The 12,429-nt window shown below is 49.1% G+C and overlaps 1 protein-coding gene across 1 annotated transcript in view; it reads left to right on the forward strand.

Annotated features, from left to right (window-relative positions):
* Positions 1-12,429, forward strand: part of CSMD2 (CUB and Sushi multiple domains 2) — a 331,313-nt gene that overhangs the window by 283,606 nt on the left and 35,278 nt on the right. The window contains exons 47-52 of the mRNA XM_026086083.1: positions 1,878-2,066; positions 2,821-2,967; positions 4,110-4,298; positions 9,910-10,095; positions 10,400-10,594; positions 11,984-12,157. Coding sequence (XP_025941868.1) covers positions 1,878-2,066; positions 2,821-2,967; positions 4,110-4,298; positions 9,910-10,095; positions 10,400-10,594; positions 11,984-12,157 — 1,080 coding nt within the window. The remainder of the gene's footprint in view (positions 1-1,877; positions 2,067-2,820; positions 2,968-4,109; positions 4,299-9,909; positions 10,096-10,399; positions 10,595-11,983; positions 12,158-12,429) is intronic.

Raw genomic sequence — 12,429 nt, forward strand, 5'->3', positions numbered from 1 at the left:
TCCAGAATGAAAAGCCATGTCTGTAGGACAGGATGACTATGGGGCATGGGGGACAGAGGAGAAGCAGGATTTGGATCCGGGGCAGCTACATCAAGCCCTGTCTCCTGCTGCACCAACCCAAGCATGAGGCAGGAGGGTAGTTTCCCAGCTGGCTCAGCCTGCATGTCTTGTGTTTCACTGCTGGAAGGTGCAAGCTGCCAAACCGAGCTGCCTCTGGGCCCCTTGGCAAGACACCTCAGCGCGGGGAACGGCTACTCTCCCCGCCTGCCTCGCAGCCCATGCCAGCACCATGCCCCCTGGCCAGGTTCAAGCAGCAGCAGGCAAATAACGGGGAGAGGGATTTGGTGGGTGACTTATTTCAGCACCTCTCTGATAAATGACAGAGGAAGGTTCTCCATGGCCTTGCTGGCTCCCGGGGATTTGAGGGCTCTCCGCATTGTCTAGGAGGATTTGCCTCATGTTAGGTAATCCAAAATTAGGCCCTAAGGCCCCAATTTGGGAAGGCACTATAAGCTTGTATTTTCCTGAATTGGGACTGACCAAAACTTGCTGAGCAGAGTTCTGACGCACTGGACGCCTGACCGCGCTCGCGAAGTCAATAAGCAGTCATCCAAACGTCCTTACCCTGGGAGGGGGGAGATCTTCTCTGACAGTTTGCCAGTGATACATGAACAGCCAAAGCAAGGAAGAACAGACTGCAGCCAAGCGAATTCCTCCAGAGAGGCAAGCCTGTGAGGAACAGCTTCTCTATTAGTGCCACAAAATGTATTAGATGGGAGAAAAATGAATGCCCCAAGCATGATGCATTGTATACCTTGCTGCTGCTCAGGAGGGATCCCAAAGATGTTTCCATGCTACCATGTTACCTTATTTATCCTCTGGATTCCTACTGGTACTTTTGCTCACTCCAACTGTGATTATTTCATCATCTTCATTCCCTCCTATCTGAACGTTTTTACCGTATAATGGGATATTTTTCTGTAGCTTTATTCTTTTTGAAATAGCATGAACTGAAGGAGAGAAAGGGAGGTCATTCAATTATTTACTGATGGTTGTTAGCCTGGGGGTAAAGGGACTGCTTAAACTACGTCTGGCCACCAATTTATAGAGGTCAAAAAATCACTGATGGGATTAAGGATGTGGAAAGAATACACTGTTCTTTCTGGATAATTCTGGCTGTTTTCTATTAATACAAGTATAGCATTTGCACTAGTTTTAGAGATAATTATGGATAAATAATGGTCCCTTTCCTTTTATGCTTTTTGTTCACCTTCTGTGTTAGCCTCCTCTTCTGGGGTGTTGTCACTGGCCTTCTGTTTAGTGCTTTCAGCTGGGTTGAATATTTCCAGAAGCTGAGTGGGGTCTAGTGATTAGATCAAGGAATTGGAGTTTTTAGATCCTAGTTAACAACTCCATGGGTGACTTGGGAGAAGCCTGTGGTTCCATGCCTTGTTTTACCCCCAGATAATAAAATTTCCAGGGCTTTCAGAGAGTGTTTTGGAACTTGAGAAGAGAATAGTTGCTTGGTTGCAATGCCATTGATTCTGAAAGCCACATCGGTGTAAAACTGAAATGATGCAAAGATAGTTGAACCAGATTGTTCATACTGTTGTTTTTTTCCCCTCCTTTGAATTTGGCAATTGCTCAGATTCGCGGAAATGCAGCATGCTTCGTTTGGAGCCTAAATCAGGATTGGGGGATTCTCTGTGGAACCCCAAGGATCTAGGTGTCCAGTGAAAGTAAGCAGACGGGAATTGTGCTCTATCTTGACCTAGCTGGTCAAGATAGACCTTGGCCATAGTGTCTTGTGCTTTCTTCCTTCCTCTGCAGAAAGGGAAGATTCATTTTCTGTTGTTTTTCCTTCACGTTCCCTTTAGTGCACTGCCCAATGAATGAGGTGATGACAGACTCCACCGGTGTGATCCTCAGCCAGAGCTTCCTGGGAAGTTACCCTCACTTTCAGACCTGTTCGTGGGTGGTGAAAGTAGAGCCTGGGTATAACATCTCCCTCACCATTGAGTACTTCCTGAGTGAGAAGCAATATGATGAGTTTGAAATCTTTGATGGTAAGAGAGTCACCAGGTTGCCTTATTTAACAACTGAGGGGAAAGGAAAGAAACAGCAATGTTGTTAGTTGTTCATCTCTGAGTTCCCAGAGCACTGTGGGGAGGGCTTTTCACCAATACACTTATAACCTTCTGCTAGACTGAAAGAAAGCTCCTCCTAAGACTCATTGATTTTCTGGATAAGACAGCATCAATGATTTGATTTTTGGATGACTCTAAAGTATTTTTCCAGGGTGAGGAGTTAGCAAGCTGCTGTGGAAGACTTGTGGCAGTTGTTGCTGGGAAGGGATGAGTTGATAAGGTGGGATTTTCATCCTTGAAGCCTGTGCAAACCGGGTTTTCTAGGCCCATGAGTTCTCATGATCTGAAAAGGGATCTGTCAATATTCACAGTGACGTAGCTTTGTAACCAAATGCAGAATGCAAGTGCTCTGCTGATGCTCCTGAGGTTGCACATCATGACCTGAGCTGAAGGCATACTGCCTGGAGCAAAATCCTGGTCTGACTGTGATCAGTAGGGCTTTATTTGCAATTGGTTTCTGGGAGGTAGGTGTCTGTGTGAGGACTCCTGTTCACGAAAGGAAACCTGAGCATGAGCTGTCATTCCTAGGCTCATAGTGGAGTGGAAGCTCATACACTGCAGTTCCAAAATATGTGTGTTCCTTCTGCAGAAACACATCCTGGCACATAAAGCCCAAGAGTGACTGTTGCTCTGTGTCAGCCCTGACTTTCACTTGTTCCATCCTTTCTTAAAGGTCCCTCTGGCCAGAGTCCGTTGCTGTTGTCACTAAGTGGGAACTACTCTGCTCCTCTGACTGTTACCAGCAGTGGGAACAAAGTCTATCTCCGTTGGTCTTCTGATCATGCATACAGTAGAAAAGGCTTCAAAATCCGCTACTTTGGTAAGTACACAGCAGAGACCAGATGCCTCCACCAAGAACGTGGCCATCTCTTCAGCTAGGAATTGCTGTGAAATCGCTACAGAGGGGCATAGGCCATCTGTGTCAGGAGAAGGTGCTAAGGTCTGTGAAAGCGTACAAAGCTGGCCTTGTTCTGAGATCTCTGCAAGAGCTGCCAAGGCTTGGGAAAGTAGGTTTATTTCCAGCAGAAAACTTGAAGCTTTGGCTGGGTTTGCTCGACCAGTCTCGGGAATCAGAACCAGAATATCTTTACATAGCCACAGACAATCTGGCTCTGGATGAATGAAACCCATCACCGTGCAGACCATGATGCCTACAGAGCTGAGGGAGCCCTACTCTGAGATTGTGTGAGCAGCATAGGTTTTTGCAGGCTGTTGGCCTATGACTGAAGTATTGATTAGTCAGTTTATTCCAGCTTCAGGTCTTCAGAAAGTGCTCTGCTGACTGTAATTCACAGTGAAGATTGCTGTGTTACTAAATTATTGTGTCCTTGCAGTGATGAGACAGAGATGTTCAGTGATTAACATCGCAAAACATAAGAATTTGTGATAGGAGCTGCTTGGTGCATGAGGCACAACTTACATGTCTTGTTGTGTTACAACGCTTGCAGAGAGCTATTTAAAACACATCCTGCTCTGGCCAGGCATTCTGCTGCTGCTCTCAGAGCAACGTGACCCTCTCCTTTATGATGAGGTCTTAGCTGCTTATTCAGCAAAAGCCCATTACTGGATACTGAATGTTTGCTAAGAATTCCTTAAAATGAATTACTGTTTTTTGGAACTTAGCAAATCTTAATTAAGGGAAGTTATAAAGTTGGGTAGTGAACTTGCTTGCATGTCATAAATAAGTAATGACATTACTCAGTAAATGAATTAAGTAATATTTAATCACCAGAAATTACTCTTAATTTCTAAAGCTGAGTGAAACTTGGATAATAATCCTGCACTCTTTCCCACTTTGACTTTGTATTTATCCATCGCAAGTTCTCAGTTTCATGTACAACCTTAGGTTATGGAAAGCACCATGTAATTCCTGACCTGAAAGGAAATTTATCTTGATATGGCCCATCCACTGCCTTGGATATGTGAAGTTACTTATTTGTTTTCCTCTGCCCTTCTCTCCAGCTCCTTACTGCAGCCTCCCACAACCCCCAGCACATGGACTGATTCTCGGCCATACTGGTCTGCACCCAGGGAGCACGGTCCGATTTGGCTGTGACACAGGCTACCGTCTCGTTGGCCACGGTGTTGCCACCTGCTCCCAGCACCCTCAAGGCTACTTCCACTGGAACGAAGCGATCCCGCTGTGCCAAGGTGAGGAGGAGGCAAATGTGTCCTTACGAGGGTCTGCAGCCTCTAAGCTCTTTCTCGCAGCTGAGTCAGGTGAAATGTTGAGCTGGGAAGGACTGTGTAAAATGGTGCAAAAATGAAAAACGCATTTCACCCACTTCTCTACTGAGCACAGGCTTCTAGCTGCAGATAGGCAGTGTGGTGTGGTCCACTTAATACAAGTCCTTGAGAGCAAATGAGCAAGGAGAGAAGGGAGCAAAGGGTCACTGTCTGCCCTGGGTAGGGGAGAGAAAGCTGATCTGTGCAGAGGGCTTCCCTTGCAGAAGTGTCTGAACGCAGGCACAACCAAGCCTCGATTAAGCACAAGAGAAGCTGTTGTCCAGAATAATCTGGTAAGGCTGTCAGGAACATGGGTCCTACTGACTTTTGGTGGGATGGGGTTTYCTCTAGCATTTCTAGAAGTCTCCTTAGGTCTGTGTGTGTTAGTAGGGGATGAGAGATTTCTCAGGATTCAGATGGTGCCCAGTTTCTGTTGGCTTCATATAAGATTTAGACATGTAGTTGTTCTTTACACATCTCCTCCTGATTAACTGTAATCATTATGACATTTCTTACTTAGCACATGGCTCCTTCCAGGCGTGGGAGTGGAGGGGAGGACAGGGCAGCCTGCCCCAAGGGGGTTTGCCTTCATGCTGTTTTATCTCACTCACTATATTCACTTTCTGATTGCACCTTTTTTTTCAATCCCACAATCATCTGTTTCTTTGTGTTGATAAAATGCCCATCTTTATTCTGATGAAGACTTCCAATGTCTTTGAACATTCATCCATGTTCCAAGGGGACCGAGCACTGGGGATTAATATTGCATCGACTTCCCTGGAAACTAGCCAGAGAACAGAGACAGCATAGGCAAAATCTTATTGCACTCTCTGCATTGCTGCCCTGCCCAAGCTTTAAGGAAAAGCAGGGTTATTTAGTGTGAGAGTTACCAAAGAGCCTCAAAAAATCCTGTTTGTGCTGCTGAATCACTTAGGCTCTTTTGAAAATGCTCAGGGAAATAAGCAGTCCTACCTCTGAAGGTTTTTCTTATAATGTGGGTGCTTAAATCCATTTGGAGCCCTCTCAAGGTTGTGTTTTTGTCGAGGTGAGCGGAAGGAGCCCAGCCCGCGTCACCCAAAGAGCTGTGCCGTTGGCAAGGAGGCGCTGGGAAGCCGGGCCCCAGCTCAGGCGGTGCTTCGGCTTTGGCAGGAGCCGGGTGCCGGCGGAGCCGCTGGGTCGCGCAGCAAGGCGCTGGCGCTGCCGGGCTGGCGTGAYGCTGGGGCCGGCGAGTCGCGCTGGAGCAGCGCATTGGCCCAGCCTGAGGGATTTCTCTCATGTGCTGGATCTTCTATAAGCGAAATCATATCATCGAGCACGGGCAGCAGTGCTGTGAAGTGTTTGCTGTCCTGGTGTTCTGGAATACCGCCCCAGCCTCGCCGTCTGCTCCAAAAACCGCATTTCCTTCCTGGAGGTGTAACGCTGGGGTAAACAGCGAGGTGGAGAAGAGGGGGAATAGGAGAATAGCGAGAGAGGACCTGCTGGGAGAGGACCGTACTTGCGTGAGACATCACCCGAGAGCCATAATTCAAAGCAGGACCGAGTCCCCGAGCACCAGCGACTGGGTCAGCGGGGGAAACGTCAGTGTGAGACCATCCATTGCTTGTCACAGCCTGGCCTGGAAACGGCGGCTCCTGCGGTGTTACGGAGCTCGGCTGGAGTCGGGAAGGCCTTGTCCGGCTCCGTGCTGTCATTTCTCCAGGCAGAAGGGATCCGTGAGCAGGGCATCCCTCGGGAGCTGTGCAGATGGTAAATGTCTCTCCTGGCGGAGACCCGCGTGAGGATGCCGGGGTCCGCTGCGCCTCTGCCACCGACGCGGGGAAACGCTCGCCCCTTCCAGCTTCAGGYGCTAGCGTCGCTGGGGAAGCTGTCCAGCCCGCCCCTGCTATAGCCAGCGGAGAGTTTGGGGGCCGGGTCACAGCCTTGAGGCGGGCTCCTGCTCCGGTTTCCCCGCTGGAAGTGCGTGTCTGTCCTCGCTGGCCACGCAAGGAGCAGTTCAGACCGAAGCGGAAGCCGGCTGTTCGGAGCGGCACCCAGGAAGATCCTGCCTCGCTCCACGGACTGCCGGGGAACCGGCTGGCGAAGTTGCATCCTGAAGGTGGAATATCCCCTCTGCATCCTTGGAAACGTCACCCGCTCTCTCTGTTTCCCCATATTTACAACAGGAATCTTACTGCTTGCCCATGGTTGTTACGTGCCTGGAGATCGATGGCAGGAGGCAACGGAGTAGCAGCAAGGCCGAGTCTGTGAGAATTGGCAGTGGAGCAGCTCCCCCGCCTGGCCTCGCGGAGGTGGTAGCCCTGCCGGCTCCCTTCTTGGTGCCCAGTTCGGCCACATAAAATCCAGCACATCTTTTTCTGCGTTGCTCTCTAAGCCAACTGGCAACCTTCTGTTTTGGGCTGTACTCAATCGCTCATCCTTTCCAGTGGCCAGGACCACATGGCAGAGATTTGGGAATCTGACCCACAACGTGAAATAAATTGCTCACACAGTCGGCTGTGTCAGGAGGAGGGGAGCTGGGGTCCCCATAAACACATGGTTTAGTTAACAAATGCCATTTCCCATAGCTGCCCTCTGCCAGCATGTAATCCTCCTTCGTTTTCCCGATCCCCTTCAAATAATCTTTATTACGTGCTCAGTCCTAGCTGACATTTATGGAAGCAGCAGAGAATATTCTGCAGGGAACAATCTTGCGTTGGCACAATGGGGGAGAACACAAGATGATCTAATATGCCTTTTCTATTGCTTCTGCCTATTTTTAAGCTGCTTTGTTTTTGGAATCCCAGCTGCAGATTTGCTTTCATGTGGCCTCTGTCTCTTTTCCTAACACATTTTCTTCCTGCAGACAGAGCTTTCATACCTCTGAACCCCCATAAGCACCTCCTTTTTCCCTGGATCAGACTCTCAGTGGGTCCGTCCTAGCCAAACGTTGATTTTGCTTTCCCCTGAAACAGCTTCTTTCTTCCATCATCTCTGATTCCCCTGGATTATAGTGCCCACAGTTAGAACCTCAGAAATGCTCTTTAGAGCAGATGACAAGTTTACTGCCACCCCAAAAAATTAAGCCTCTCTGCTTCATGCTGGGCCCCTCCTAAATAAAGACTTAGTAATACCACGTTCTGCTCAAGGATGCCAAATTTGCGAGGAAGGACAGTGTCGTGCTGCAGTGTGCAGGGTACCGGAGCCCATGCGGTGCAGCAGGCAGCAATCCCAGTTAGCTCTGATTCCTCTTCATGTTTCAGCCTGACCATCTGCAGGTGAAGAGGGTAATTTTTTTATTATTATTTTTGATGGCTTAATGAACTTTTTAGTTAACTGCATCTGGTCTGGATGGTCTGGATTATTGCTTCATATCTGGATTATTGCTAACTCTCTTTTATGCCAGGGCAGGGCTTATGCAATGGAAAGGCTCCAAATAATCAAACAGACCACTTGACAGGGACGCAAATGGAGCTTGCCCGGGAAGGAGGGCTACCTGACACACAGTGATCCTACTGTCGTGAAGATAGCAAGTTGCACCTAAACCTCACAGACTCAGAGCAAAAGCTGGGCCTGGTCTGCATTCATACCTGGTGTCCCAGCCTGTTGGGGTCTGTGCCTCAGTTTCCCTGGTGGCTAATGGAGATAACGAGTTTTGGCTGGCAGCAGAGAATATGCTCAGGCCATACAGCCCTTAGTTCTCTCCATCCCCTGGGAAGACTGGGCCCGTCCTCAGGGGTGTGTGAAAAAGGAGAGATGTTTCTTGCTGTCTTTATCAGGAACTTGCTGACTTCACGCTCTCTCCACTGGCCTCTGAGCCCAGCTCTGGTGACCAGTGGGAGCTTCCTCACCAACTCCCTGAACCCAGAGTCTTTGTGTCCTCTTTCAACGTAGACCTAAGCACTGTGGTCTCTGTCTCTCCTTTCTCTCCCCGGCTCCTGGGAGCAGGAGACAACAGAGAAAGGAGAAGGCTTTGTCGGGGGGCCGTGGCAGGGGAAGGGGTCAGCTTTCTTACCAGTCCCTTTGACTGGATATAACATCAAAAAGTAGTAGTAAAAGAGTTGCAGGATGGCGGTGGAAGGGTAGGACTTTCTTTTGCCTCAGAATGAAATTGGTATTCAGCGTGCCTGTTTGTCTAGACACCCAGCTTTGTAGAGAGATTCGCCAAGCTCCTCCGCTCGATGAAATGACATACATGTCATTATCATTTCAACCAGGGATGTGCCCGATCGTGCTAATACGAGCCTGCTGAATTACTCACACCTATTAGCACCACCAGCCTCTGCAAGGTGCTGCGTAATTGTGCTCCAGGCTGGGCTCAGGCCGACTCATGTAGTAGTAATGGGATAAAAGCATCTTGGACCTTTGATGGTAGAAAACTCCAGTGGTTGTGCTTAGGCTGTTGTCTCCTTTCAACACTCAGTGAGGCCCATGTCACCAGAAGACAACTTTCCTAGGGCTGTTGCTTTTCTAACCCTAGTTTGTGTGTGGAGGGAGTAACAGGCAGGCAACCAGGTTTTAGCATATCTGCTTGTGGCTCAAGAGGCGTAGGCTTAATCTCCAGCTCGTGCATCAGGTGAGCAGGAACAGCTCTGGCTATTCCAGCAAGGAATGAATTTCCTTCGGAGTATTTTAAAAACGCAGATAATTGTTTGGATTAGGTGTTGGCCACCAAATCAGTGGTTGCCAGTGGGTTCTGCTCATCTCTGAGTCCTGCCTGGCTGGCAGCCCCGCTGGCTGCTGGTCTCGCAGTGACAGCATAACGTGTCCCGGGTTGTCCCTACCCGCTGTCATCCCATGCCTGCCCGGGCTGGCGGGCTGCGGGTCTGCAGTCCAAGGAGATGGGCTTCCCCCAGAGCCAAAACTCAGAGAGGGATGGGAACCCACTTGTTGTTTTTGGAGGTGAGTCTGGGTTTGGTTTCCCAGCTCTTGCGAATGCTAACAGAAAAAAAGCACGCGTTTGAGTGACAGACTGCCAGCGGTAGGGAAGGGGTAGCAGGGCTTGCCGCGTATTGTGAAACTCCTGCAGCACCAATGAGCCTGGTTCTGGTCTGGCTTTATTTGCCTGTGACTCGCGTTTCRCTTTCCTGGAGCCCTGCCTGCCCCTTTGCACCCTGTTTGGCGGCTCTCCGGGCCACGGGACGGAGGCTCTCGGCAAGCGGTGCTCAGCGGCTTCTCCAAAGCGCTGCCGTCTTGAGCAGCCGCTTGGCACTGTGCCTGTTTATCAATTTTCCCCCTGAATCTCCCCTCTTACCTTTTCATGCATAATGCTAAATTTAGCCTTCTTCTGCCACAACATAATTAYACAGTTTGCTGCCTTATGTAATCCAGAAGTGCTGCTGAAGAGTGTTTTTAGATTGTTGCTGCTGTGGGATGTAAATACAAAGCATTATTGTTATCTGTTTCCTTATCTTTATGTGGAAACTTTTGAATACTGAGTTGATGCGTTTTGTATTGTAGATATTAGAAAATAGAGCCAGCATCTCTTCCAGTAGGAACTGGTATTCACTGTTGGCATTGCATTCTCTCAGCTGTGTTTTTTTCTGCTCCTCCTTCTCAGCTGTCTCCTGTGGAGTTCCCAGAGCCCCGATGAACGGCGTCGTCTTTGGCAAGGAGTACACCGTGGGCACCAAGGCCGTGTACCACTGCAACCAGGGCTTCCACCTGCAGCTGGGCGAGGAGCCCACCGCCGAGTGCCTGCACGCAGGGCACTGGAGCAACGGCAACGAGCCCCCGCGCTGCGTCGGTGAGCGTTTGCAGCCAGCGCAGTCCCATGGGGAATTCCCATCGGTAACGTCCCCCTGCTCTAGGGGAGACAGCTCTGCCTCACAGGTGGAATATTCAGGGCACCAGGTTTCAAATCCTGCATAGCCTGGGTGTGATGCCCTCTCTCATAGTGCCTTGGTTTCCCACCTGTGAAATGGGGATGCTAATACTCTGTTAAAAAGCCATCGCGCTTGCTGAAATGTCCAAGTGCCCTGTAGTCCAGTCTCCTATTAACTCCTTTGTGTCTTGTTTCTTTTCCCTGATTCGGCACGTTTGGTTTTTAGCTGTCACCTGTCCCGATATCAACAGCATTGCAGTTGAGCACGGTCGGTGGCGGCTGACCTACGAGATCCAGTACCACTACAACGCCCAGCTCATGCTCATCTGTGACCCCGGGTACTACTACACGGGCCAGCGGGTCATCAGGTGCCAAGCCAACGGCAAGTGGAGCATTGGCGAACCGATGCCGACCTGCAAGAGTAAGAGCAGTGCGTCTCGGGAGCCGGCGGGGCGGAGCAGCTGCCCCGGCGGTTTGCGGGGATGCGGTTTCTGCTCCCCGTACAGCATGCGTGCGAGCGCTGCTCATTGCGTGCAAAGGCACCGCAGCCCTGGCCGCTCTCGGCAGCAGCTGAGAGCAYGACTGCTGAGCTGCTCTGGTAGAAGAGAGTTTGGATGAAGGGAGAGGTCATATGTTGATCTGGTTCTTGGTTTAATCTAAACAGTTCTGCAGGAACTCGAGCGCATTCGCTCGTCTGTTGCTGTCAGGTCCCAGCAGCTTAGCTGTCACTGGTGCCAGCTGCTCTGAAGTTTGCTTTTAAGAAATAAAAAAATTCTGATTTAAAACCTAACCTCTTTCAATCTGATGCAAACRCCAAGTTTACGAGGGTAATGGTGTCACCTGTAAATCCAAAATGCTCTTGGCAAACAAGCAGTCGCTGAAATGACTGCTGTGCTTTGGATCTTTTCTTTTGTCAAACATGGGGAGGTTTCTYGCTAAGTGCAGATAGAGACAGAAAAATTTCTCCTTCAGAATGGCAGCTTTCCCTTCCCTCCTGTCTCCCTTTGTTTCTGGAGATGCAACTGCTGACTTCAGTGACAGATGTAGTTTTCCCCCCGCTAGCTCTGCAGCCAGTTCTGGGAGCGTGAGCCTGACCCCATTTTATTTCTTCAGCATTATTGCCTCCTAAATTCAAATGACAGAAACTTGGCAATGCACTAAGGTCAGAAAAACCTGGCGTGAGTCTCTGATTTCTTGCTGAGTTTAAAAGCTCCRGAGGGTTTGCAGCTCTTTAAGGTGGATTAAATAAAGAGGTGAACTTTGTTGCTGGGAGCTCTGTTTGCAAGGGCTCCTGGGCAAGCTGCCRCTACACCCTACAACCAGGGGAGCTTGGATCCCCAGGCTTTCGGMCGGGTGTCTTCTGGGGATCTGCTCTGAAGGCTTGAGCTCTGTCCTGGAGGTCACTGTGTGAGAATGAGCACAGAAGTCCCTGGTGTCACTTTCTTACCTGAAAGCACCCTGTAATTCAGTGCCATTTTATAGCTTTTCTGTAAGTCAGTCTTCCCAAATATATCAATTAATGGGTTAATAATAGAAATATTCCTGTGTATAGAAATTTCTTCCTAGCCAAGTCTCATCTTTAGTACTTGCCTCATGTCCTGAAGCATAAATATTAATAGCAGTTATATTTGTCACCTCATGTAATATGACTGTGAGTAGTTGTTATTGTCTACGTAACTATTAAGTAATCTTTCCTACTCATTTCTGACTTCAGTAATAACTTGTGGTGAGGAGTTTCATTGACTACATTTCATTAAAAAATGAATCTCCGTGCCTGTTCGCGCTCACTGTACTTTGGGATCTCTTCTAGTTATCTCTTGTGGAGACCTGCCAACTCCACCTAATGGGAACAAGATTGGCACATTGACCAGCTACGGTGCTACAGCCATCTTCTCATGCAACACTGGCTACACCCTGGTAGGGTCCCGTGTGCGAGAGTGCATGGCGAATGGACTTTGGAGTGGAGCAGAGGTGAAATGTCTGGGTAGGTGTTGGAGCATCCATGATGTGGTGAGGAATTTCAGGAGGGAATAGGAAATTTAGATCCTAATTCGAGAAAGAACCCAGGCAAGGACTCAGTGCTACTGAAGTAGGTGTTTGAGTAGATATAAAGAGAAAGCAGACTGTGATTCTTTACTGTTCAGTAGATGTGAGGCATTTTGAGATTGGAGAGGAAAGCTTTAAAAATGATATGTTGTTTTTATTGCTGCTGTGGTTTTATTTATTACTGCAGAGACTCAAACTCAGATCCCTGCA

This window comes from Apteryx rowi, unplaced genomic scaffold, assembly GCF_003343035.1.
Source record: "Apteryx rowi isolate R43461 unplaced genomic scaffold, aptRow1 scaffold_68, whole genome shotgun sequence".
Classification (NCBI taxonomy): domain Eukaryota; kingdom Metazoa; phylum Chordata; class Aves; order Apterygiformes; family Apterygidae; genus Apteryx; species Apteryx rowi.